This window comes from Alligator mississippiensis, chromosome 1, assembly GCF_030867095.1.
Source record: "Alligator mississippiensis isolate rAllMis1 chromosome 1, rAllMis1, whole genome shotgun sequence".
Lineage (NCBI taxonomy): Eukaryota > Metazoa > Chordata > Crocodylia > Alligatoridae > Alligator > Alligator mississippiensis.
In genome coordinates this window covers 5,176,097-5,203,664 of record NC_081824.1, presented here as the reverse complement: position 1 = coordinate 5,203,664, position 27,568 = coordinate 5,176,097, and the positions used below count along the sequence as shown (strand labels likewise).

The 27,568-nt window shown below is 61.0% G+C and overlaps 1 protein-coding gene across 1 annotated transcript; it reads right to left on the bottom strand.

Moving 5' to 3' along the window:
• Positions 1–515: 515 nt before the first annotated feature.
• On the bottom strand, positions 516–27,568 carry LOC106738108 (uncharacterized). The gene is made up of 6 exons (XM_059728335.1): positions 27,392–27,568; positions 18,237–18,385; positions 16,655–16,721; positions 13,227–13,293; positions 2,698–3,443; positions 516–1,821 (listed from the first exon to the last, which is right to left on the bottom strand). The coding sequence occupies exons 2-5, from the start codon at positions 18,371–18,373 to the stop codon at positions 2,731–2,733; spliced, it is 984 nt and encodes a 327-aa protein (XP_059584318.1). The 5' UTR covers positions 18,374–18,385; positions 27,392–27,568; the 3' UTR covers positions 516–1,821; positions 2,698–2,730.

Here is a 27,568-nt window from a genome sequence, read left to right as displayed (position 1 = left end):
AAGGAGATGAGGTGCTCAGATCCCAGGGCAATGGGCATGGGATGCAATGGGCTTGGGCAGAGGTTTCATTTTTTAGAAGCAAGCTCAGGGCCGGGGCAACCCAGGTTCCCCGACCCAGCCTCACGGAGCAAGCATGAGCGCGGGCTATAGCATCCTGCCTCTCGTTTTGCTCTGTGAAGATATCCCGTCACCCTCTATACTGCACAGCTTACCACAAGTTAATAAATGATGGGATGGGCATGGAAAAGGCATGAGCTGGAGGCATTATGAGCACACTGGGAGGATCGTTTTAAGCCAGTGGTTTTCAACCTTTTTTCATTTGCGGACCCCTAAAAAAATTCAAATGGAGGCACGGCTCCCTTTGAATTGGAAGGGCAAGCATTCACATACTTGTGATTGATCTTAGTCATCTTCCGCGGGCCCCTTAGGCATAGTCTGCCGCCCCCAGGGATCTGCGGACCATGGGTTGAAAACCGCTGGTGTAAGCCATGGTTGTAAGCAACCCTTCAACTTGCTGACTTTTGTTGCAGTCTTTTATTATCCCTCCAGAAGCACTTCTAATACAAAGCAGATGCATTCAGATTTCACAGCAACAGCGGCATCTCACCCTGCTCCTGTCGGCAGCTGAGCTGACGGAGGGGAACTTCTTGCAGGCTTTCAGCTCCCAGGCCCAACACGATTTGCCCGTCCTCCTCCTGGCTGGGAGTCAGGACGCCGCGGCTGCTGCTCCTTTCTTACAACGTGAACGCGGGCGCTGCTCTGGGGATTGCTTTCAGGACAGTTAAAACGGGGCAAAACTCCCCAGCTGCTTCTCTGCGACGGGCTTTTCTGAAGGCCAGCGTGGCTTCTACCCACCCTCACCCTGGCTGCGTGGTAGGAGAGGAGACAGCACCCACTCGGATGCTCTGGGCATGCAAAGCCAGCTAAACGAGCCACACTGAAGTCAGGGTAGGGGCGAGAAGACCCAGGCTGAGCCTGAGCTCGAGCGGCACGAGGCTCTCACGACTGCAGCGGGAGATAGTAAGGTCCAGATCACAGCAGGACTGCTCACAGCCAGCGCCAGAGACAGAGAGACCCCCCAAAACACCGCTCTGCCCTGCTGTTTCCAACGCTGCCCTCGGGACCGGTGAACCCTCATCAGGGCGAACGATGATGAGCACCATCATCTGTCTAGGGCTCCTAAGGCCTGCTCCTCACATCTGACCCCGATGCTCCTGGCTGGGGAGGGTCCCTCTCCCCCCACTCATTCACTCGCCTGCCTCACGTGTATCTCAGTTGCTTTCGATCTGCTGCAGCCAGTGCTCGGCGCCGGCACCTCTCTGGCCTCGTCGGGGCAGGGGGACAACCCCGTCTGGCCCCCGCTGCGGCACAGCAGCTCTGAGAGGGCACGGGCCGCGTCCTAGCTGGTCTCAGGAGGCTGCTGGCAGCCGTCCATCGCTCCCCTAAACTCCCTGTAATCCCTAATCCACCTCCTCCCCACCCCGCCGTCAGGTGGTGCTCCGCGGTCCAAGGCGTTTGCTATCAGCTCCTTCTCCGGCTGCCGCAGAGGCTCTGATGGAGCTGCCCATGCTGGGCAGGAGCTAATAATGTCCCTGTGCCCCCAGGTATCGCTCCGGGGGTCGGGACTGGAGCTGGGAGGGGTGCTGGTGCCAGGCGAGGCTTCACGGCTTCCCTCCAGGAAGGTCAGGACGCTCAGCTTCGACGGTCACGCAGGGCTGGGGAGCGCTGCTCTGGCGGGACCCTTCCCCTGCAGCTGGAGCCCCCTGGGACGGGGGTGCTGCTTGTGGGCCCAGCTGGGCCGTGACCGTGGCACTTTGCTGTCTTGCAGGACGAGAGAAGGAAAAGCAAACCCCGTTAGCACCAGCAGTGATGGGAGCTGGGTCCTACGTGTGTCCGAGCATCTCCTGAGCCCACCTGGGATCAGACCACGGCTGGGGACGCTGAATCCCCCATGGCAGAAAGGGGTCCCAGGGCTCTGCCGTGTCCGTGGCCCTGCAGAGGAAATGCAGCCCCGACACCCCCACCCAGCTCCTCTCTGTGTGCACCCAGAGACCCCCCACCCTCTGGCTCCAGCGCCCCGCTCTCCCTGCTCCTCCCATGCCCATTGCTCTCGGCCTCCCTGAGCTGTGCAAGGAGGCTGGAGCAGCTGGGGCTTTCCCTTGGCTCGCAAGATGCTTCCCCTCCTGAGTCAGCACTTCTGGCAGGAGGTATTTCCAGGGCCACCACCAAAACCTCAAGCTAGGCTGGGGAGGCGCTTGGCCCGGCTCCAGGAGGGAGGGCCAGGAGTGTCAGTGCAGAGACCAGAAGGCAGGCAGCTTCAGCGGGAAGGACGGGGCCAGGGCAGCAAAGGCTTGGTCCCAAACCCACGGGAGGTGCGGGGGCAACCCAGAGCAGGCTGGGGGCTGGAGGCAGGGCACGGCTCAGCCTTGGGAGGCCTCTCGGGGCCCAAGGGGACCTCACTGAGCTCGCACCTTGCACCCCTCTGCTCCCCAGCTGACTGACCCGAAAGTGCAGGCTCCCTCCTGCCTGCCCTGGCCCTGGGCGCTCTCCTGCCTGCCCCTCGCTGCCGCGCCTGGCAGGCAGGGCTCGTCTTTCCTCTCCCGTCCTCTCCTCCCCTGGCCAGAATCAGGCCCCAGCAGGTGCAGGAGCCCCAGGCCAGAGTCAGAGTCCGGCTCTGCCCCTCCCAGGTGACCTTACCTGCACCTCGGACGGAGCTGGGCTGGCGGCCGCTCAGAGGAGGTCGAAGCGCTTCTCTGGGAGAGGCGGGGGCTCATCCTCTGGCTCCGGGGCAGTAGCAGGGGCAGCCGTCAGCACAAGGCAGCGCTCCCGGGGCTTCTTGCACACACGCGCGTACATGGCTTGCAGCTCCTTGCCTGTGACGTGCAAGGGCTCGCTGGCAGGGCTCTCTTCGCCAACGAGCTCCTGCACCTGCAGAGGTGGCCTCTTGAGGCTGTAGCCGGGCTGGGGGGGCAAGAAGGCCTGCTCTAGCGTGCTGTTGCATTGCGATGCCCTTGCTGCTGGCCCCTCAGCCCCCTTGCTGGCCTGAGAGGAGAGACCCATAGCAGCCGCTGGACCTGGGTGAGCCCCTGCCGCCTCTCCTGCTCCGTGCAGCGCCCCCAGCCAGGAGCAAACGTCCTTCTCGGTGATGCTCTCATAGATCGGGCCATCTGCATCCTGGCGGGCATCCGCGAGGGCTCCTGGCACATCCCTGGGAGCCCAGGGGAGCTCCTGGCACTGCGGAGACTCTGCGGCTGCTGGGTTTGGCCTCCCTGCTGCTTCGGGTCCAGGTCTCTGGCCAGTAAGAGCCACTATGTCACATTCCCTCTCCGCTCGAGGGCTCGCAACCAGGGGCCTGCAATCTCCTGGCTGACGGTGGGCACTGGCAGCGAAGCCGTTGGTCTGCATCTTGGCGCGTGGTCCTGGGTCCCCGGGCTGGGAGCCTCCTGCGGAGAGAAGAGCAGCATGTCAGAGCAGGCAAAGCACTGAGCCGCATGCATCCTGCTGGGTCTGCTGCCATTGCAGCGGGGCAGCGGCATGAGCCGGGTACCAGCGGGCAAGCGATCTTTGCCTGGAACTTCCAGCCTGGGCTGGGCACCTCTGCGCCCAGACGCCCCAGGCACCCCCGCAAGCAGGGGAGCCCCTGAGAGCAGCCTCCTCTCAGCAGCCTCTTGGCGAGCTCACGGCTCTCTGCATGTGCCCTGGGGTAGTCTAGTTTCCAGCCCGTTCTGGTGCCAAACACAGTCCGTTAGCTTATACCGCCCTCCCCTCTTTTCTCCCCTCCAGCATACACAGACATCACCCAGGTGCCCTGGCTCTGCGGGATGCGTCCTGCTGGCCACCTCTTCCTCGGCCTCTTAGTCACAGCTCGCTCCGGCTGCCGGTGTGATGTGGGTACAGGCTGCTCTGCCCTCCCCACATGCCAGCGAGGGCAAGGTTTTGATCCTGAGCTCTGCACACATGCAAAGGACATAAATGCAGCCTGGGGATGGGGAGCTCCAGCGTAGCAAAGCCAGAGTTCGCCGCAACAAGGATGCAAGTGCAACCAAAAACCTCTCTCCAAGCTGGGCTGTTTGTGGGGTTTGACAGGCCACGTGAACCAGAGCTCCCACTGCCACGGCGAGTCCCACGTTCCCCTCCTCGCTGTCTGCATCACGCACCGCTCAAGAGTCAAGCAGTGAACTGGTGCCGTGACGCTGGACCGCCCAGTGCTAAGCCTGCATCTGAAGGAGAGCCCAGGGAAGGGCTATTTTTGCCCCAGCGCTGCTCCTTGGATGCTGTTTTGTGTGGTATGGAGGCCGTCTACCCTCCACGGGCCGTGGTCAGCTTAGAGCTGATGGCTATTAGCACCTCCCTCTGGTCTGGCAGGACACTGGGAAGTGGAGGAGGAGGCACAAGGCCCCCAGCCTGCAGCTTTCCGGGGAAGAGAAGCGTTCCCGCTGTCCCCTGCGGGCACCGAGGGGGGAAAGGGCACTGCTGGTTCTCCCCTACAGCAATGGGACAGAGCAAAGGGTGCCCCCGGCCAAGCTGCAGGCCCTCTGCAAAGTGCGGCCCTCGAGACAGGCTCTGGCAGAAGCTGCTCCCCGAAGACGGAGGATTTGATCCAGTGAGTCTCCTCCGATTTGCAGCCAGGCCTTCACGGCACAGCGCTGCACGCTCCGCGTGGCACGGACAGGGAGCGGGGCCAGGGCGGGCGGCTGGAGACGCAGCAGGGCCGTTCTCCCTCGCCCGGGCGGAGCTGCTGGGAGGGTTGGTTCTGCTATACTGAGTTTCTGCCCTTGGTCAAATATTTACTTAAGAAGGGACTCTGCTCTCGCTGGGCCCGCTGCCGAGCGCGCGTGTTCGTCCAGCACGAGGGAGCCTCGGAAAGGAGCTTCACCGCGGACCCGGGCTGCAGAGAAACGCGCCTGATCCCGGGGCTGCGTTTCACACGGCTCCCGAGTTCTCCGTCCTTCATGCAAATGCCCCGTGGAGGCTGGAAACAAGGAAGCCACGGGCTCCTCTGGACAAGGGCTGCGTTCGAATCCTGGTGCCTCCTCTCCTGGGCTTCGCAGGCTCAGGCCTCGAGCGCTGGGGCGCGGGGGGTCGCAGGCACGCAGGCCAAGGGGAGAGACGCGCTAAGGCAGGAGTCACCAGTGCTGCTATACCATGCATCTCATCCACGCGCATTCGTGCTGCAGCAGTGCCCGCAGCCGGCCGGGCTTGGGGCTGTGCGGACACCCTGCGCCACGTGGTCCGTCCCCAGCTCACACAGCCTGAGCCGAGCCAGCTGCGGGGGTCCGCACTGCTCTGGGGTCCGGCTTGTTTTTGCCTTTGCCAAGTGCTTGCTCCCTGACATCCAAAGTGGGTCTGCAACAGGGATCCTGACGGCAGCTGAAAAGGGGTTTGCCACTGCCCAGCTGGGGGTTCGCTCCTCCCCTGGCAGCCCTGACCATCGCAGAGCACTGCGCGAGTGGCCAGGGCCGTGCAAGGTGTAACTAGGATGGTGGAGGGGTAAGCAAGGGCCTGCGGAGCTGGGGCCTCGCAGCCAAGGCAGTGCGGCTCGTGTCCCAACTGCACGCACGGTGCTTGCCAAGCAACACACACATGTGTGCATGCACACATGCACTAAAAGGATACAACCTGTGCAGCGAGGCAGCCCTTCAAATTCCCCCCTCGCCCCCAGACCTGCTGCAGCGTCACTCGGGTACCAGCCCCTCACAGCGCCGTGAGCGGGAAGGACGGGCTGGTCACAGCCTGCCCTCCACAGCCCGGCCTTGGCCCCATGCTGTGCCCTGCCAAGCCGTGCCATGGGCAGGGTTACCAGAGGATGCTGCCCTCCATCACATGGCCGGGGTCAGGATTCACTGGCTCCCGTTCAAAGCAAATACAGCCGGAGAGCGGCTAAAAATAACCGCGGCGAGACAGATCCAGCCACCGCCGTGCACGTCCGGCTCAAGCAGCCTCGCAGAGAGGCCGAGAGCGAAGGTCTGACCCTTTCCCCTAGATGCGAGGCCTTCTCCGATTGCAGGGCCACCGGTCCCTTGTCAGAGCTGCTCCCCGGCTGCTGTGGGCACCTCCACCGCGGCCGCTCCTGCTTCTGTACTGGGAGCATCCTTGTTACAGCCCCGAGCTGACGAGCACACGCAGGGCCCCACTTCCCTGCCCAACCGGCACCAGCTACCTCCTGTCGTGGGCCCCAAATCCCCACTGCCCCAAATGTCATGGGGTCGTCACCCACCCAAAGAGTTTCTCCTCCTCTGAGATATCTTCTGCTCCATAAAGGGGCAGACGAAGGAGCTGAAGGCCTGTGCTAGAGGCTGTCTGGAGGACGGGGCTCCAAGCCTTGCCACGTCCAGGACCTCGGCGGCTACACCTCCAACAGATGTGACAGCGGGGTGCCCCGCTGCGTAACCCCAGCCTGTGCCCTCCCTGCTGCACGGTGTGTGCAGGAGCCAGGACGTCACCTGCCTGCCGTGCCCCGCTCTAACCCTGACATCAGGTATCCAGCTCCCCGGGAAAGCAACCGAGGGAAAGGCGCTGGCGGGCTGCGGAAAGCACCTGCATGAGCCAGACATGTCCCTGTGCCAGCCCCACCTGCGTTGGAGGGCGCGGGGGGCCGGCTCGTCTTGCACTCCCTCCTTGGCCTGCCGCCTTGACTCAGGCTGTCCCCAACTGGGGCTGTGGAGCCGTCACGCCACGCCGCTGGCACCTGAGTCCAGTACGTGCACTCGCCAGGAGGAGGGAGCTGACTCCTGCCCACCTGCCCCAGGGTTTCTGTGGCTGCAGAACATGCGCATCGCAGGCGAAGGCAGGGCAAGCCCCCTCCCCGCCGCCCAGCACGAGCCTGCCCCTGAAAGAGGAGCCCCCGGGGCACCCCATTTTCTGTGGCCTGACTCAGCCCGTCCATACACCCTGGCTCCGCTGGGCTGCTTTGGGTTTCTCTCCCCGCTCGGTTTAGATCCTGCCGTGCCACGCGGGGGTAGGCAGGCAGCAGCTTCGGTGCAGCAAGCAGTCAGGAGGAGCTTTGCCAGGCTCCCTGCTAGCTAGCTCTCCAAACAACCTGACATCTCAGCGAGGAAACCACGATGATTCATCAGGAACGGAGGCAGCCAGGGTGCCCAGCCTGGCGTGTGGGATGTGCAGTCCTCTCACATCACGTCCGCACCCGGGCGAGAGACCCAGGGAGCAGGGGCAGGAAGCCACAGTCTCCCTTCTCCTCCCTGCCCCAAGCCTGCACCTCCCCAGGCCTCCACCCCATGGCTGCGGTCCCGCGGGCTGTTGCTTCCCCACGTATCGACATTAGGAGATTGCCAACTAAATGGCTTTTCCTCAGACAACCCCTCTTGGCCCAAACAGAGCCTGTTGTCACACGGACTTTGGTTTCTCTGGGTCTCCTGCGCTGGGAAGAAAAAGCCACCGTCAAGGCAAAATCCACCTTTTCAGCTGGATTTTAAAGCGCCCTGAGTTCTGGCTCAGTGTGACACTCGCTGCTCAAGCGTGAGGTTGTTCACACCGACAACCAGGGCTGAATTCACAGCACATGTCTCGACTGATCCGACCCTACACAGCCACTCGCTTTTCACCACCCGTCTCCCACCCGCTTCTTGGATTTCCCAGATGTTGAGATCGAAACTTATTGGCCTGATTCAGGATAGGAAAAATCAGAAATGGCCAAAAGTCTGGCAGGGCAAGAAAGCTTTCGCAGTCCAGTTCCCAATGCATCCTTGACCTCAGCTTGCTCAGCCGAGGCTGCGGAGCACGAGCTGGCAGTTGTCAGGAGCTGGTGGTCCTACAGCACTGGTTCTGCCTGTCTTGCCCCTGAAAATCCTAGACTACGGAAACAGCTCCCTAGCACCACTCTCCCACCCCAGCCACAGCTGCAGTTGTCACTGGGACACTGTGGGATAACAGCTAGGATGGGGCATAATGGTTGCAAATGGACTCCGAGGCGGTTCCAAGACAGGAGGACTAAGGGCGAAGTTGTACATTGCATTGGACCACGCTAAGGGCACTTAAAATGCGAGCGTCAGCCCATTCAAGCTCATTAACTCGTGCTAAGCGCCTTCGGAGCATCTCAGAGTTACACCAGTTCAGGCAAGGGTTAACTCTGGGCCGCGCTACCCAGCTCATGTTAGGGTCACTTCAGTCGGCTCCACCGAGATAAAGGGAATGATTTTGTGGTCCTCCAGCTTCCCAGGATGCACTGCTCCCAGTGCATCCCTTCCGCCCAGCAGGGCTAGAGGCCAGGTGCCCTGGCTCCAAGCCACGCCTCTGCTCGCCAGCCCTCTAGTGGCAAGTCAGAGCAGTGCAGGCGAGAAACGGTATTAAGCCTTCCCCTTCCCGTTCCCGTTCCCATTCCCTGGTCGAGCATGGGCTGAGGGCAACGTGGAGCCGCACCCTAGGAGCCCCACCGCCTCCCGTGGAAACTCTTTGGGAGTTTTGCTTTGTGAAGTGTCAGAGGACTCGGCCTTCTGCAAAGCAAGTCTGGGGAGCCAGACGGGAGGCACCTTCAAAGACGATTCAATTTTTGGAAACCGTGGCACACCCACCTACAGAGAGCCAGCGCCGGGCACGGCGTGCAGGACAGCCACAGCTAGGCCTGGTGCTGGGAGCCTCGGCCTCTCTTCACCCCACGCCCTGCCTGTGTAAAACCACGCCCGATATCTGTAATAACACGGCAGAGGGAAATTAAAGCATCGTTCCTGGCAACGGCATAGAGGAGAAACTACTTTCCCACCGCCGTTGAGGCTAAAACGCAAGCAGGTGTTACACGTTTCTGATTTCGCACTCCTGGGCACTATACGCGTGTCCCTCAAGCCGTCCCTCCCTGCCCGTACAGACCGCGGGGAAGGGGCATGGCAGGAGGACAAGTGACAGGAAGCACCACGTACGGCTCCGACTCCTCCCGAAAAGGCTCGAGTCTGTTTTTCTAAAGGGAAAAAAAGGAACTACCCTAGTGCCATGTGCGCTGGTGTCTGGTGGACACAAACAAGTCTGCTTTACCACGTGTCCAAGTCCCTAGACTGCCGGCGGTTCACGGCGTCTCCTTTCCCGCGGTAGGGGTCTGTGCTTGGGCAGCAGGAGAACGTGCTGAGCAGTGTGTGCCTGCGAGACCGTCCAGGCGGGCCCTGCTCTGCAGCCCGGCACAGTCCGATGCTTTCTCCGTTTCATCGGTCCCTTCACCATCGTCCTGAAACTTCAGCCCTGGTTTCCGCCTGCTGCTCGCTACAGCCCTTCTGCTCCCTTCTGCCCTCCCCTTTCCCTGGACCCAGGTACCGACAGACTTTCTTCTGCCGCGTCTACCTCCTTAGTCGAGGTTTTTACCCTTCGCGGGCAGCCGCTTCCTCTCAGAGACGCTGGCCTGGTGTCTGGGCAGACTCCGCAGCCAGACCTGAACCCCTCCTCCTGCGAGCTCCAGCCCTGGCCCCGCGGGCAGCGCGCTAGCCCGCGGTCCAGTTCCTCAGGCAGCGGCTGCAAGCGGCTCTAGCTCCCTGCTAACAAGCAAACCAGCTTCCTTATTATTTCCACGTGCGCAGGCAGTTCCTCCTTTCAACATGTGCATCGAGTGCTCAGCAGTTTTCTCTCCAAGTTGACAAGAGGTCGATACCAAGACAACAGCGGACAATGCTGGAGAGAGAGCGGCAAGGCTTCGCTTCCTTTGCAGTGGCTGCTTTGCTCCTCAAGAGGTTGGAGTCGGAGCCAGGGGCCCGGGTACCAACCGCAGCCTACAAGCAACCCCACAGTGACACAGGGAGCACCGGTCTCAGATGGCCAGGATGCTGCAGTCAGCCCTTGCACCTCCTTGGAGGTCTCCTCTCCCAGCACTGGCTGGGTCTGCTGCTGCTGAGCTGGCCAGATCCCAACCCGGGACAGGGATGGGGATGAGCAGCAAGAAGCAGCTCAAAGCAAGCACAGGGCCGGTCTGCCTGGAGCCTGCCTCCCATCTGGCCTCAGGTGTTAGCCAGCTGCCACGTGACCTTCCTCGGGAGCTCACATGTAAGGTCCTAAACCCATTGCAGCTCAGGTGTGTGCCCGAGCCCCCTAGGCTGCCTGCTCTGCCCATGCTGAAGCCTCAGATCCATGATCTGCCCCCGTGCTTCTGGCTCAACCCCACCCTGAACAACTCAAGAGGCAGGACCAGAGCTGAGACCCAACGGGTCCCAGGTAACCAGCCTGCGCTGCCATCCTGGCATCTGGAGCTAACCCCTTGCAAGGCATCTGGCTTGGGGATCTCCCTGCTCAGCTCCCAGCGAGCTCGGAGCCCCTCTTTGCTCACTATCTTCCCAGCACACTGCCAACACGTCTATCCGGGTCGCCCGGGTCAGAGCACTGACCCAACGTCAAGCCATCTATTAGCTCCCAAGTGGGAGCCTTGCGGCCCCGGAGGTTGTCACACGCGGCAGCCAGCACCCGCCTGCCTTTGGCATTAATGGTTTTCCAGGGACGCAAGAGGGTCACGGGCTCGTGTCCGCTCGTGACAGGCGAAACGGGGTCTGCCTCTCACTTCTGGGCTGTACATTGCACGGGCTGCTCCGCAGAGCGCTCAGGAAGGCAGGTCGGGGCTGTGCAGATGCTAAAACATGACAGCATCTTCTGCACGGATGCTAAAATCTGACAGCGTTTCCCAATCAAGGCAGGGACTTGCCCTGGGACAGCGTCCCCCGATCCTGCCTCTCCCAGGTGCCTCCACCCAGCCGCGGCTGCGCTTCCCCGGCACTGCAGGCTGGGGCTGGGAAGCACTTTGGGCCGAGACGCTCCCGACCTGCGCGGGCTGCTGGCAGCGGGAGGGAAGGCCGTACTCGCCGCACCTGCACATACCGGCCCCCATTGTGTGTCTACTGGGTTTGGAGGCCGGCAGCCAACGCGCTCTCCTCTCCTCAGTGCGTGGCGGGAAATCCAGCGGGGACTGCAGGCATGTTGCACACACGCGTGCACACACACACACATGTGCACGCTCGCACACACTCACTCCAGGCTCTGAAGGACAACGAGAGCACTCTCAGCTGTGGGCAGGCGTGCTGAAGAAGGAAGTGGGGACCAGGATACTGCCAGCATCCCTGCACCAGCCCGCGCTGGGGGAGCAGAGCGTGCAGCAGGGACTGCTTGGCCCAGCAGTTTCCATGCTGCTCCTGGCACTGTCTCTGCTCGGGGAGATCCTGTGTGCACCGTCAGGTGCTCAGCACCAAGGCCCGTGCCAGCACAAGGAGCTGCTGGGCTCTGCACTGTGCTCTTGGGGCCCTGACCCCATTCCCCTGAAATCAGCCAGGATTTGGCCGCTGGCTCTGAACAGAAGCCACGCAGGGCCCACGTGGCAGCCGGCGGTCAGGACAGGGCATCCTCTAGTGAAATGGAGCCTTTCACAGCTCTGAGCCCTGGGAAACCCAGAGCCAGCGTGGGGTTAATTAGACACTGATCCCTATTCTCTCTGCACGCCAGAAAGCGAGGATCCCCCATGGCTGGAAAGCCAGTGGAGAAGGGGAAATGCCATCCCCAGGCCAGAGCCCGTGGCACGAATCCCTGCAGCTTAACCCGCAGATGCAGCGTTCCCCCCACCTCCATCTGGCACAGCCTGAGCCCTGTTAAATGAACTCCAATCGCCTTACGTGGGTGCCGCAGAGACAAAGACCTGCCAGCTCCCCCCAGAGAGCTAGCAGGCTACGCCATGCCACCAAGCTGGGTCTGTGCCGGCCGCCCAGCTGCACCGAGCCCTGGGTCCTGCTCAGCCAGAGCAACACACTGACAAGAGCGACCGTGTCCACTAGATCCCAAATCCACCGCCCCTGAGAGCTCCAGCTTCACCATGCTGTGCCACGAGGACACGACTCGCACCCTCCTGCCCCTGCGGCTTTGGCCCGAAGCAAAGAAGAGCCCCCGTTTGCCCCCAGGTCAGCTCAGGGGAGGGAGCCTTCTGGGGTCGTGCATCCACACAGCACCAAGCACAGCAGGGCCCGATCTCGGCGGGCAGCTTGAATCCCTGCTGGACAGCAAGCACTCGGGACCCCTGGCATGCCCTGGCTCCTGGCAGTCCCTGCATCCCCACTCCCCTGGCAGGAGCAGTATAAATACGGAGGTACGCGGAGTCTGTTCTAGGGTAATAAATTGAAGCCTCGAGGTTGCAACGGTGCAGCGGCGAATGAAGATGCAAGGAGCAATGGGGTGAAACCCTGGCAAAGCATCTGATTTTGCCCATATCAGACTGGCAAACTGTCTCCCATGGAGCTGGTGGGAATCCTTCAAATGGGTCTTTTGGCACCGCTGCAATTGCGCGGGCTGCCCGGGTACCAGGGGGATGGCACACGTGCCGGGCTGGTTCTGGGGAGGTGGATCGGCTCCTACAAGCCCTCCTCTCCCTCTGCTGTACATCTGGTCCCATGCTGGGGGGACGTGAGGAGCAGACAGCGCTGCTCAAAGCTCTCCAGTTAGATCCCAATGGGAAGCAATTGTTTTGGCAACAGGAAAGTGAGTGTTTCTTCTGGCCGTGGCCCACCAGAGGAGACGGGAACCCCCTCCCGCCCTGTGCAGAGGGATGTGCCTCTCTCGGTGGAGCTGGCAATACCGAAATGAACACCGGGATAGCTGACGGCAGCCTGTTTCTGTCCCCTCTCCTCGGCTCGGCTCCAGCAGCTTCCCCTGGCTGCCTCTGGGCCAGGAAGAGGAAGCCTTCACCACTGCACGGAGACCGGGCGCCCGGCTGCAGGGTGATGCAAATGGCCTGTACGCAAGCCCCGCTTTGCTGCCAGCCTGGCCCTTCTTTGGGGCCGAGCAAATGCTCCTTCATTTTGCATCCCCGGGACAGCTGGGGAGAAACGGGGCACATCACACCACGTCAGTGAGCCTGGGTACCAGGTGCCTTGCAGCCAGTAGCACCGGGCAGGCTGTGCCACCTATCTCCTGCAGCCGGTAGGTGAGACAGGCTCCTCCAGGCACGGACAAACCCACCCCTGCTTCGCTTGGCAAAGTGAGTGCCAGCCCTGGTGCTGCAGGGAGACAGCAACAAAAGGCAGAAACCTTAGCTGGAGGTGGTGCAGGTGTGAGCTGGTGAAGCCCCGCACCCTCCTGGTGTAAGCACAGGCAATCGGCAGCACTAGAAAGGGACAAGCATGCAGGCATCGTGCCAGTCCTGCTCTGCTCACCGTGCCCTGAACCCGCACCCGAGGCCACAGCCTTTTCTACCCCGGGTCCGAGCCGGCGGGTGCAGGGAGCAGGTCCCGCTGCCTGTCCCGTGATGCCACGGGTTCTGGTCCTACCTGCCGGTGCCAGTGCTGCAGCTTGCCGCGGCTTCCCTCCAAGGTTCCTGTTGGACGGCAGCTTCTTCTGCAGAGAGAAACCGTGCTGTGACGCTCGCCTATGGCCGCTCGCTCTCGCTGGGCCTCAAGCACAGGATCAAGCACTTGGCTGACTCAGGGCCTCACCCTCTTGTCCGGCCTTGCTCTTTTGGGCTTGCTCCTGGCACTTGCAGGACAGGCGCACATTCTTTGCACGCTGTAGCTGGTGCCAAGATGCCTGTGTGATGGGCGCTGTATTGCTCCAGCGAGGGAGATTAGATCGCTGTGCGGGTGTCACCAGGTACCAAGGCAGGGCTGGGCTTTCTCTCCCATGTTAATCAGACCGGATTCGGTGACAGCGGCAGGGGCCCCACCTATACCAGGGCTCAGACTTGGCTGCCCTCAGGGGGTAGTCCAAATGCCCCAGTGAGGCAGGGTTTCCTGAGGCTCCACCTGACTTTCCCCATTTTTCATGTGTATTCAAGCAGGGTTCAGCACCACCCCCCCCCCACCCCCAGTGTGCCAGGCGCTGTACATACAGGTGGCCAGGGGATCGCCCCCATAAGGAATTTGTGGCTGCAAAAGGTGCAAGGTGGGAGGGGAGACAAAGGTCCGGAGAGTGTAAGTGAGTGGCCCAAGGTCACCCTGCAGGACAGTGGCAGAGGACGGAGGAGAGCCCTGTCCCACAAGCCTCCCCCCTTACTCCTAGTTATAATCCTCTGGACACCTCTCGCCTGCCTCAGCTCTTCAGATACTTTCCTCTTCCCTGCGCTCCAAGCCCTGCACGGACAGACACGGCGGGCAGGGGGAAATGCCCGGGGAGCACGCCTGCCCTGCAGCTGAGCATGTTGGGGCCAGGGCAGCCTTTCCTGGGGTTTCGCGGTTGCAGGGTGGTGAGGACCGACTTGGCCCCAGGAGCTGCGCAGACCCAAGTGACTCCAGCCCACCACGGTCACCTGAGCTCCCAGGGGAGCAGAGCTCGGAGCCCAAGGGGCACGGAAAGGCTCGAAGGAGCGCTCACACGTGGCTCCCAGCCGGAGGCAGTGGAGACTGAGGGTCTCCTTCCCTCTCAGCCAGGGAGCCCTGCCTCACATCACATCCTCCTGGGGCCTCCACAATCAGGCCCTCCAGAAACCTGGCCAGGATCTTCCAGCCAGGACAGGGGCACGAGGCTGTGACCCTCCCGATGGGCAGAGCAATCAGGGACTGCAGCAGGGGCCAGACTGCTCCACCTTGCATGCGCTGAGCCAGAAAGGGGTACACAGGCCAAAGCTGAGATGTGGTTGGCGTGGTGGGGTCACCACGGCCTTCCTACGCCCCACCACGCGGGCCTTTGTGCTGGGCTCTGAAGCTCTCTGTAGTGGAGCGGGGTCTGGCATAGACTTTTTTAGGGGCAGACCCTGTGAGGAGGGCAGTGGGTGGGCGTACAGGTATGGAGACAGGTGCACGGGCACGCCGGTATGCCGTGCAAACTGTGCAATGGGTTTTTGGTGTGCTTTGATCTGTCAAGTGAACCACGGGGGCTGCTTGGCAGTGTTGGAGGTGGAGTTATCTATCTATCTATCTATCTATCTATCTATCTATCTATCTATCTATCTATCTATCTATCTATCTATCTATCTATCTCAGCGTTGGAGGTGGAGTTATCTATCTATCTATCTATCTATCTATCTATCTATCTATCTATCTCAGCGTTGGAGGTGGAGTTATCTATCTATCTATCTATCTATCTATCTATCTATCTATCTATCTATCTATCTAGATAGATAGATAGATAGATAGATAGATAGAGTTAAAGACAGAGATAGAGATAAAAGTATTTTTGCAAAAAAAGTAGTGATGGGGACACGGTCACTACCCACCGCTGTGAGCCAGCTGGGGCGGGCAGCCAAGGCAGCAGAGGCTCACTCTCGGGGCCTCGCCCTGTGTATAATCCGGAGCCCCTGTCCCCACCGCCCCGTACAGCCACGGCTCTCTGGTGGCAGGCATGGTCCCCAAATGGGTTGCACGTGTCCTGCCTCTCCCGAGCTGCAGCTGAGCCCCCCGTCAGCGTGGGACAGACAGGAGCTAGCGTGTGCCTGCAGAGGCAGCTCTTCTCCCTGGGCTGAGCACCTGTACAGGACGGGGAAGACTTTCTAACCCAGCCAGGTCACACCCGCTTCTGGGAGCGATCCTGCGACCAGGGCTCGTGGGCACCAGCTGGCCAGGAAACAGCCTTGCCACCCGGATGCAGCACCTGCCGCGTCCCTGGCCTCGATGCCTGCAGCCGCCTGCGCCTCCAGGTCTCCTTTACTGCAAGGGGCCGGAGGTCCAGGGTACAACCCTAGCCGAGGCCAGGATGACTTTATGTGCGTGTTGCCTTGGGCGCGTCGCAGGGCCAGGCAAGGAGGCTGCATAACCTGGTCAAGGGATGGATGCAGAGCACTAGGAGGCATGGGCTAGCCCTGGGCATGGCTCGGGGAAAATTCAGCATCCCCCGCGCCCCTGGTTGGGGAGATCAGACTGCCTAGCCCTGATCAGAGCACCGCGGCTACCTAGGCCTGAGCAGGGCAGGCAGGTGGAGGATACATAGGTGCCTGCTGCCACCGGCAGGCAGGAGATATTATAGCACTGTCTCTCCCAGGCTGAGCGAGCCCCGGCCCACGACTGCAGCCGGCCAGAGACTCCTCTGGGGTCATCCAGGCCCACGCCCCGACCCGGCTGCACTGACCCCCCAGCCCCGACAGCCTCTGCGTGGGACCCCAGCGAGAGACTGAGCCACGTCCCTGCACAGCTGCTTCCAAGGTCCAGCTGCTCTTACATTTGGGAGGGTAATTGCCAAGCAATTATGTCCTGATGGCTTATAATTCTCCCCTGGCAGGTCCTGAGCTTGGCGGGGGAGAGAGAGGCGTCCTCCAGGCCCAAGGTGGCCCGTCATCTCCTGCATCTTTCAGACCTTTCCCTGCACTGGGGACTTTCCACCTGACAGCTCCTGTTTAGAGTCTGGGATGCTCTCGCCCACGGGGCAAACGAAGGATGAGCCCTGAATTGCCAGTCCAGCAGCCCCCAAAGCCCTGGGGAAGGAGCTGAACCCCTGCCCAGGTGAGGAGGGTTGGAGCTGCCATTGCAATAGCACAGGGGTTTGCATAGACCCAAATCCCAGGTTGCACAGGGGAGAGCTGCAGCCCTGCATTGCAAGCCGAGGAAGGGCGTGAGGCTGAACCCCTGCGGGGCTGCCCTCGGAGGGACCAGGCGGGAGCAATGCCAGCGAACGAGCAGGGGCAGCATTTCGGCGCGATGGAGGCACCACACCGCGAGCAGGAAAGCAAGGGGGGCAGGCCTGAGCAATGCAAGCCCCTCCGACCGCTACCCCCTCGGCAATGTGGAGGGAAACCCCCCTCCCCAGGTGCACCCAAAGCCGGGGGACTCACCATGCTGATGAGCGTGGAGGACTCAATCCTCATCTTGACAGACTGCGTGGAAAAATGGCGATTTTTCCTGGAAAGAAGAGAAAAACCCCAAGTTGACTTGCTGTCCTGCTCCAGGGACCACTCCGACCCCAAGCCCAGCAGAGCAGCAGGGAGCCAGTGGTCCGGCCTGAATGGAAAGGGTGGAGAGCTTGGGGTTTCGGGATCACGCTCGGCTCAAGGCTAAGGCATCACCTGTCCTTTCTAGAGGAACTTTTTCCTCCATGGGGCCCATGAGCTTCACACACCCCTGCCCCCCCGCTGATATGGTCTGTCTGAGCCGGTTGGGCAGACAGGGGTCAGTCTGGATGTGACCTCTGGGGCTCCTTCCAGCCCCATGGCGCTAGGACTCTCTGACTCGATGAAATGCAGCTGCTTCTGGTGCAAAACGTGCAGCCATTTCAAGGTACGTGGCAGCGTGATGCTGTTCAGGCTGGGCAGGCAGTGATGGAGGTCAGGTAGAAGAGGGGCCCTGGAGCCAGCGCAAGGCTCCTGTGGACTTTCATCAGGCACTGGTGCCCACTTGGGTGGACACAGCGGGTCAAACCAGACAGGATCTGCCCACCCTGCCTGCCTCTTGCACAGCCCTCCAGCTCAGAGCAAGGAGGGGCAGCTCGCCAGCTGTGCACACAACATCTGGCATGATGCTGGCAGCCCGAGAGGCCGCAAGTCACTTGAAGCCTGGGGACCCGGCCTCTCTTCTGCCCTCCTGGACACGTGGCCAAGCACACAAAGGGGCTTTCACGTGGATTTGTGTGGCCTCCCGTGGCCAGTCAAAGCACATCTCCAAGGGAGAGCTCGCCCCTCTGCTAGTTTGGAGCCCGTTGGGCTGATCAGACAGCCCGACTGCATCTTGGCTGCCCTCCTGGGAGAGCCATGTCCCTGGCAGAGGGTCCCCTCACCCCTTTTTCTTCCCCTTCGCCCTGCTGCCAGCTCTGTGGGCTCCCTGCTAGGGCCCTGCTGCTGCGGTTGGCGTTGGCGAATGCAAGTCGCTCCCTCCTGCGTGCTCACTCCTACGCTGGCACCGTCTCGGCGGACAGACGCAGGTGCACCAGGCATCTCTCCAGCCCAGGTCTGGAGGGGGTTCATTGCAGGGGAAAATCCAGCCTCCTTCCCCCATCCGTCTCCCTTGGTCCGTACCTCCTCTGACCACACGGCCTTGCCCACACCGGGTCGGGGCTGCTCTTTGGCTGGATCAAGCTAGACCCTGAAGCGGGTCTGGCCTCTGGTTAAATCAGCTCAGCTTCGAGCGGCTGGTAGTCACAGCCGGCTCGCTCGCTCTCAGGCAGGTTCGAGCAGGGTTGAGAGCTTCTGCACAGCTCTTCGCATCGCTAGTTCACAAACACCCCGTTCATGAACATGGTGCGGGTCTGTTCGTAGCCCCGAGAGGGGAGCAACCCCTCTGCCCCGGTGCAGTGCGTCCGCACTCGGGGTTTACACTGACCAAACTAGACCCGCATGGTTACAGCAGTGCCGGCACCTCCGCAGGGCTGCCCAGCCCCGTCCAGCAGTAATGCATTCGCAGGAAGGTTTCAGGGGCACGTACCTCTTAAAGGGCAAGCAGAGAAGGAGCAGCAGAATCGCGAGCAGGGCGGGGGCGACGGAGCCTAGCCCCCATTGCAGCTGGCCGCATGCCACCGGGACTGCCGGAGACTTGGGTCTCTCTGCCACGGAGGGAGCCATGGAGCCACGGGCCTGGATGGAAGGAGAAGACAGCTGAAAACCAGCAACCGGCACCCGCCAAACAGAGGCACAAAGCCTGGAGAAGCTCCTTGGCTGCCACGAGTGTGCAGAAGGGGTGTGCATATGGTGTGCGTGTGGACAGCTTTGGGGGAGATGGGGCTTGGGCAGCCTTTTCCAGGAGTTGCAAACTTCCTCTTGGAGGGTTCCCTGGTTTGCAAGGGACGTTGCACACAAGCCCACCCCTGTATCGGGGCCGACAGACCACAAGAAGGTGCTCGGACCCTCCTGGGATGCCTCGAGAAATGTTGCAAAGGGTCGTTTGTCAGTGCCCTGCCAGAAATGCCAGCGGCAGAGCCAGTGCGAGCGACCAGCATGAGGGCCAAGGATGCGCTCTGTCTTCCAGCAGCTGCTCCCCAAATCCTCACTCCTTCCGGGCGCTTTGCACCGCTCCGGACCCAGGTCCCACCGGGGGGGGGGGTTTGCAGCTGCCCAACACATGGCAGTGCTTCCAGGCAGGATATTTCCCACTGCTGGGGGCCACCGCACCTGCTGCTGCACCTGCACCGAGCCCCTGCCTGCTGCTTCTCCGCTGCCCTCCGGGCCACCAAGGTCCCATCCCAGCAGGGAGCAGCTCCCTCCCCAGCACTGGCCGTGCAGCCGCTGTAGGGTGAGGAGGTCTGGCGTGTGGAGCAGCGGCAGGAGGGACCCAGACCTGCAAGGGATGGGCAGGAATTGGGGAAGGAGTCAGAGGCAAGGAGGGCACGAGGCAGCCAGGCTGGCAGAGCAGGTTCTCCTCCTGGCCCGGCCCCAAACTCGCCCTTTCCCCGCATCGGCCAAGCCCCTGCCTCTTTGGGCCTCTGCTCCCCGCCTGCGCGAAGACCCCTCTCACCCGCCGGAGGCTGGAGGGAGGCTTAGCCAGAGCTGGGAGGACATCGAGGCCCCTTGCACCAGCACCGCTTGCTCTTTGCAGCGGCCCATGCTCCATGTGCCGGGAACAGCTCCCCACCCACGGTCCCTCCTCCGCTGGGAAGAAATTTCTCCGAGCATACCTCTGCCGTGACAGCAGGGCCGCACCCCGCTCTGCATGCGCTCTGTCTTGGGCCTGGCTATTTGCTTTCCCCGGGGCAGCCCTTCCCCGGCAGGGCCCCGCCACCTCCGCCCTGGCACCCCTCCTCGTCAAGGAAGCAAGCCGGGGTCTGGCACCCTTCCCAGGCCAGACTTCCCCTTGTAGGTAGCGGGTTTAAACTAGCAAAAGGAAGTTTTTTCCACCCAGCAAGTTATTCAGGTGTGAAACTCGCTGCCACAGGAGTTGAAGTAGATTCACAAAGCACCTGGACACGTGGAAAGGGGTATCCGTCGCTATTGAGCACGGGAGTGAGGGGCACGGGCTCTGCATCCTGGACCTTCAATGCTGGAGGCTGCAAGTGGGAGAGGAACGGGGGGGAAACCCTGCTCAGACCCCGTCCGCTCTTCCTCCCAGCCTCTGCTCTCTGGACGATGGACCCAGCGCATGGCAACTCTCATGTTCTTCCGAGCTCTTGCCCCGTGTCTAAAAGGTGCTCTGAAAGGGTGGGAGTGGAGGACAGTCAAAGCCAGCGGGCACCAATCTAGCTCTTTCGGCTTCACCAGCTGCAGACCTGGCCTCGGGGACCTGCTTTCCAAGTTAGGGAGAGGAAGAAAAGAAACGAATCCCGCAAATGCAGTGCTTCCTCCCTTCCCCTGGCTTCGACAACCCGGAGAAACCCAGCTTCCGGCCCCTGACACCCATCACTGCCTCCCTCCGAGTGGTCCTGACTAAAGGCAGGCCAACGCGGCTCCCGGAGAAAGACATTCATGCTGCACGTCGGAGATGAGCCCATGAAGAAACCTGGCCCTTGCTCTGCTCTGGGAAAAGAGCAGACTCGGCCCCCAGGACGAAGCAGCAGATGCGTCCCATTAGCACCAGCAGAACGGATGCTTGCAAGAGAAAGGCCTGTCCGCTCCAGGCGCCCTGTCGCGGCGAGGGGACGTGGGGAGACCCCCAGAGACAGACCCCTGGAGCCGGGCAGTTTCTGCCAATGAAGGCAAACAGGACAATCCAGTTTGGCGGAGCCTGACTCACGGGAGCAGCCTGCATGTTTTCAGCTGAGCCTCGGTGATTCACGTTAGCGTGTCTCCGTCCTGACGAGCCCCAGGCCAATGCGTTCGGGAGCAGAACGGCAGCCCGGCGCTGCCACGGGCCAGCCTTCGCCTGGCGTATCCCTCGCATTTGGACACGGGCGACCGAGAAATGCAGCCGACTGTGCTAGGCTAGGGCCTCCTCTCTGCAGAGGGATCGCCTGAGGTCAGGGGCTTGAGTGACCGCTCGGCACCTTCGTCTCTGTACGGAGCTATCGCTGCGCTTTCATGGAGCCGTCACGTAATAATGACCAGAGCAGTCGGGTCTCAGCCTCTCCCCTCTGAGATAAATGAGCGTGGACGTGGATGCTGTGAGTGCTGATGCCCTCCAGTGGCCAGCTACCGAGAGGCTACAGGGCCTGCTGCTAGCCTTAGATCCAGAGCCTCACCTCGGCTTAGGGGTGTTCAAGCCGGCGGCTGCGGGCCAAATCCGGCCTGCAGACAATGCACACGGCCACCCGTCCCTGGATGCCAAACACCCAAGCCCCATGCAGCAGGTTTGGGGCTGGGCCATACCCCTTTCCCCCTTGCAGGGCTGGGCCATGCTTCCTTCCCCAGTGCGGCCAGGTCAGGGTCAGGCTGCCCCACTCCACGTGGCTGCATTGGGCCCACCAGCAGGGTCTGGCCTGTGGGCAGACTGGGCACTGCTGCAAAAAGGTTGAGCACCCCTGCCTTAGCTCATCTGATAGTCGTGTGGCGCCGGACAAGGGTTCAAGTCAATACCCAGAAACACTTTGGGGCAAGTCAGCAAGGAGCCTAGAGGAGAACTAGGCGACCAGGAACAGGCAGCTTGGGCTTGCCAGGACCAACTTAATTTCTTTCTATGAACTTAATTTCCTTCTATGACAAGGTGACGGGCTCTGGGGATGGTGGAGAGCGGTGGATGGGGCATCCCGCAACATTGGCACAGCTCTTGACGCTGTCTCCCATGATAGCATCGTCAGTGAGCTCAGGGGGCGCATGTACACGTCACGGGTGTAATCCCGTCGAGATGAAACCCAACGAGGAGTCGTCGAAGGCTTGGTGATGAAGGGGGAGGAGGTATCGAGCGGGGTTCCCCAAGGATCAGTCCTGGGTCTGGTGCTTTTTAAAGCCTTCGTTAATCACAGAGAAGCCGTGCTGGAAGGGACCTCCGGAGGGAGGGGTCTCACATCGAGTCCAACCCCCTGCCTGCGGCAGGAATGTCCCTGCCCAAACCGTCCCACACCAACCCTAGTCTAAACTCTGCAGAAGACTACCCTCAACCCTGGCATAATATAGACTGAACCTGCCACAGGTAAAGCAGGGGACCGCGGCAGCCAACGACGTGCAGGATGTAACGGAGTGCATGCTTAAATCACCCGCAGATGATGCCAAGCTAGGTGGGGTAGCAGACACTTTGCGGGGTAGGATCAGGTTTGCAAGTGCCCTTGATACACCAAAGAAATGGTCTGAAATAAATGAGCTGCACTTCAGTAAGGACTAATGCAAAACACTGCATTTAGGGTCAGCCGCACAGACACAAACTGGAGAACAACTCTCTGCCGCAGCACCGCAGGGAAGGACCTGGGAAGCAATGGCATGCTATTGCGGCAAAAAGAAGAGAGTTCTGGGATGTGTCAAGAGGAATGACGCCGGTTAAACACAGGAAGGGATTCTTCCATTTTCCCAGCGCTGGGAGGTCTCACCTGGGCTCCTGTGTGCAGGCGAGCGCTCTTCACGAAAGATGTGGATAATCTGGAAAGAGTCCGGGGGAAAGCAACAGCAGTGCGGAGAGGTCTCGAAAACCTGACTTACAAGGAGAGGCTGGATGAATGGGGACGATTTAGACTTGGTGACGGACTCCAATTACCGAAAGGATTGTTGCAGAGAAGCTGGCAATCAACTCTTCCCTGTATCCACAGGCGGCAGGACGCAATGCAATGTAATAAGGAAGATTTAAGTCGGATATTAAGGATTTACTCACTATGAGGAGGGCTAAGCCCTGGAACCGGTTATCTAGAGAGGCCGTAGCACCTCCATCACGGGAGCACGTTAGCCAGACACTTGGCTGGGCTCATCTGACACTGGGGGACCAACCCTGCCCTGAGCGGGGGGCTGGGCTGGATGGACTCCTGAAGGCCCCGACAGTCCTGTTTTTCAATGATTTCAAGTTGCTGCTCCTGAGGTTTGTACGTCATCCCCATCTGCAGCGCGTGGATCTGTTAGTCTGTGCTATCCCAAACCCCACCCCAGCTACGGGCCACCTCAGCAAACAGGCCAAGGACTGAACCCAGCGTGGCATCAAACTCCTGCCAAGTACCCCCAACTCCGGTTAGACCTTTCCTGGGTCCCCAGGGTGTGCAGCCTGGCATCATGGCAGGACGCCTGCTCCTTTCCAGAGCCCTGAGAACAAGTCATTGCCTCTGTGCTTCGTTCGTGGTTATGCCTGCTCTGGCTGTTCGAGTGGGGCAAAGCTTCCTGGCTTAAAATAAATCACTCTTGGGAAACCAGCCCATGGGATGCTGGTCCCCAGGAGCTATAAAGGCATGTCCCTGAGAGAGCAGGAAGCGTCCCTCTTGCACCCACGGTCGTCCTGGCTGGTCGCTCAGCGTGGCACGGTACCGTGTGTCCTCACACCAACGAGGAGGTTGTCAGGATCGGGCCCCACGTGCTTTAGGAAGGTCACCGCTCTGCTACAGACACGCTTTGTGACCCTGAGCACATCACTCCATCTCCCCGTTCCTCGGCACAAGGGGGTGATAATACTCAGTTTGTCTGGCTCGTTTCTGTAGCTCTTGGAGCAGGGTCTGTCTCTTTGATGGGGCACGTACAGCACCTAGCACAATGGAGCCCAGGGTATTATTTCAAACGCCACATGAGTGCCATCCTCGCGGGCACTGCAAGGACCTAGTATGTCAGGAGCCCGGTGGGTCAGTGCAGCATGAGCGCAGGGCTGGGGCCTGCCAGGTTTTGCCAGCTTGGACACGGACACACAGCATGGTCTGGGCCACGTCTCTGCAGAAGCTGGACACCGCGACAGGCTTTTTTCAGACTCCTAGTTGCACCTGCACGTCAGGAAGGCAGCATGGCTGAGTGGTGAGATGACTGGGAACAGGTGGCTCTGGCACTGACCTGCTGGGCGACCTCCCTTTGCCCCTCCGTGCCTCAGTTTCCCCATCTCTGCAATGGGATCAGTGATGCTAACCTCCTCAATATAGCAGATCCACGGGGGAAAAGTGCTGTGTAAGAGCTCAGTGTCAGTCTGATTAGCAAGGGTGGGTGCACCCCCCTTTCCTGCCTCCCCGCCGGGCCCAAGGAGGCTCTGGAGAAATCACAGAGGATCCCATCCAGCCCAGGAGGTGCTGCCCGACATGGCAGCGATGGTCTCAGCATCAGTGACCTCGGGGTCTGCATGCACACGCAGGCAACGTGAATAGGCTTCCTGGCAGCTCCAGGTTGGGAGAAGCTCCCGCCGTGACCCGCTTAGCCAGGGCCCTGTACCCAGCAGCAACACGGGCCGAGCACCTGGCCTGAAGAGTGACCGTGCTCGTAAAGACTGGAATAAGAGATCGTCTCTGTGGCGAGTCCGTCCTTGGCTCTGCGGACACTGCAAATTAGGAGGTCGGAGAGGTTTGCCAAGCAGGTGCCCGGCGGCTCTTCCGGGTGCCAAGTCAGGGCTAAACGACACAACCGCAGCTTCCCAGCTCCCACATTTTCACGCACAAACCATTTTTCTAGCTTATATAAGGAAGAAGTGCAATCAAATTTGTTGAGAGGGGGATTTTTTTCCCCCACTTGGGTTTGGTTGTTGTTCACATCTATTTAACTCAACGTGCGGGGAACAGTTGGGAGAAAGCATGTCTTTGGTAAAGACTCAGCCTTTGCTGCTCCTTGCAGGGCAGACCGCGACAGCTCCCTAGCTCAGCTCTCTGCTCAGCTCGGGAGAGCTCTTTCCCAATGCAGACTCATCTCTGGTGACATTTCCAAACCCAACCCCCCCCAAAACCCCAACAAAGCAAACAAAACAGCCCCCAAAACAGCACCCAATGCAGAGAAAACCCTTTTTCAAAAGAAGCAATGAAACAATCTGTGTCTGAAGTGCTCCTGGGGCTCTGGCATGGGAAGAGGCCAAGCTAACCCTCTCCTCTCCCCACCCATAAATGCTACCCAGACACTGGTTGCTCTTGGGGCGCGGGTGGAGGAAGGGCGGCCTGCCGCCCCCAGGCAGGTGCTTGCCTCTCTGCGCTGCCGTGCCCGCGCGCCGTCTGTCCTGTTTATTCCTCCTGCAGGTTCCCTGGGCTGGGACGGCCTCTGCCTGGGTGTTTGCTCAACGCTGACATCGAATAGCAACCGAGGCAGAGATCCTGAGCACCGCAGATTTCCCCATTCCACTCCTCCCCGGTCACCGCCCCTACCCACAGCCCCGCCACGGCAGGCTCCTCTCCTCCTGAACCAGCCTGCAGAGCACCCACGCCTTTGTGGGGTCCCGGGGACCCTGTCTCCCCTTTGGGACAAGACCCCCTGCGCCCTCGCTGCCAGCGGGCACGGCTGCTCTGCACGGCCACCCCCTCCGTTTGACTTCCCCGCTCTGTCAAGGGACCTCTGGGATCCCCTGCATCGAGCTAGGAGAGCCTAACACTCCCCAGCCCCTGCCCCATCATGCAGAGGACCCTACCCCCCCACCCCCAAAACAACTGCACCCACCCCAAAGCCTGAGCAATGGGACACGGGCGGCTTAATTCCCGCAGGTGAGAGCTATGCCAAAAGGTCAAAGGACAGGCAGGGGGGATAGCAGGGGCAGCCGCTAAAGGAAGCTGCCGTGAGATGGGGGAATGGGGCATGTCCCTCAGGTGAGCAGTGGAGAAACCCCCAGGCCAGGCAGAGCGGAGGAGCCTGGCGGAGGGGCGAGGGTCTAGCTGGAGCGGAGGAGGAGGGCAGGTTATGGGAGGGTTCAGAAGCCCCTGGAAAGGATGCAGAGGTCTCCTCTCCACCCATGCACCTGCCCCTGGGAGCAAGACACCCACCCACTCACCGCGGGGATGGGGGAGACCTTCCCCAGCGTGTCCCGCCGGGCCCAGCCTGGCAGGCAGAGGTGGGCGGCTGCTCCGAAGGGACGTGTCTGCCCAGCCGGCCTTTGCTCACCGGTCCTCAACTTTGAACAGGAGCGTGTGGGTGGGTGGCTGCTGGCTCTCCAACTTCCTGGTTGTGCCGAGACAGCCCAGGGCAGAGCCCGTCTGTCAGAACGAGCCCGCGGATCCACCTGTCCCCGTGGGCACAGGCCAGGTCGGGGCCGCGCGGGCAGCTGTCCCAGCCCGGGGCATGCAGAGAGGGGCACACTGGCTGTCTGAAACCCCTGCTTCCAAGCCAGGGGTTGGAGGGAATGGGGAGGGACACCTGAATCCAGCCCCCAGTGATGCTCTCATTTAAGCTCCACATTTTGGCCCCATTCCTGATCTTTCTCCTATTTGCACAGCTTCTGCTCCAAATCGGCGGTGCCTTTGCAGCTGAGTTGGGGCGCAGGGCCCATGCATGCAAGACACCCCCGCCCCTGCCTGACTTTCCCAGAATAACACTGAGAGGATTCAGGGCTCCTCCAAGATGCTGCAGACGTGCCGTGCCGTGCCGTGCCGTGCCGTGCCGTGCCGTGCCGTGCCGTGCCGTGCCGCTCGGGGCTCCCAGCACAGCCCAGCCATGTCCTCGCGGCAGGGTGCTGGCTAGGAGAAGCCCTTCCTTCCTGCCCCTCTGAAGCTCCCGGTGGGAAGCGTGGGTTCCCCTCTGGCTTCCAGCAAGTTGTCAGCAGCGTGTCGGTGAGCTTGCATCTGTCCAGTGTCTTTGCTGGTCCAATCCGCCATCACCCTGGGTCTTGTGCTGTCGCTTAGCGGGGGCTAAAGGGCAGCAGCTGGCACTCCCCGAGAACAGGAGGCAGTGACAAGAGGCTGTAAGTGGAGGATCGCTGGACACCGATGGATCTCCAGCAGTCCCCATTCACCACTCTGGGAAGCCTGGGGAACGAGGCAGGAAAGGCGGCATCGGATGATGCCTACTCCTGGATCTATCCTGGCTTCACTGTGCAAACTGGGGTGAGAAGCATAACCTCTCTCTCCCCCCGTTTCCCCACTGGCAACAGCGCTGTCTCCGATTCACGGCTCCCCGGGTCTTCACTGTTCCCGACTTGGCTGCATACCGCGACAAGTCAGAGCGCTGCAGCCTCCATAGGGCATGAGTGCTCCTGCTGCACAAGTGCAGCCCCTGCCGTCTGCGTGAAAGGAGACTCTCCAGTGGCTGCAGGTAGTACAGGGCCTATGACACAGACTATAGGACGCTTCTGATGCTACCCCGTGGAGAGCAGTGGTACACACACCCGTATTGCATAAGAGTCATAGGGACCTAGAGCCGCGGGGCTGGGAGGGAGCTCCAGGGCTCACATCTAGTCCAACCCCTGCCCGAGGCAGGGTCAGCCCTGTGCAAACCAGCCCAGACAAACCCACTGTCCGACCTCTGAGCAGAACGACAGTCGCCCTGACACTGCCCCAGGCATCACACCTGCCCCTGCCCCAGGGAAAGCAGGGGGACCGCGGCAGCCGGCGTCCCACTTCTGTCAAATGCTGTCAATATATACTCAGGTAGAGACCATGCCCCCTGCTATAGAGAAAGGTAACCCCCACCCCCAGTCCATACCAATCTGAATGGGGGGGAAATTTCTTCCTGACCCCAAATGTGTTGATCAGTCTGACCTGAACGGAGGGGCAAGACCCTCTAGCCGGGAGCCGCTGGCTCGGGTCCCAGCAGGAGCATTGGCACAGCTCAGTCCCCATCCCCAGTTCCCTTGGGAAGGCTTAAAAACCCCACAACACATGCAGCAAGTATTTACAGACTGTTATCACGTCCCCTCTTAAGCACCTTTTCCGCAAGCTGACCGTGCCCAGCTCCTTTGGCCGATCCTCCTATGCCTCGCCTTCCAAGCCCTTGATCATTTTGTTGCCTGCAGCCCAGGCTCCCTGAGTTCAAGCCCTGGGCCTGCCTCCAGGATGGTGATCCCCTGAGCAGGCAGGGCCTCAGGTTTGGGGCCAGGCAAGC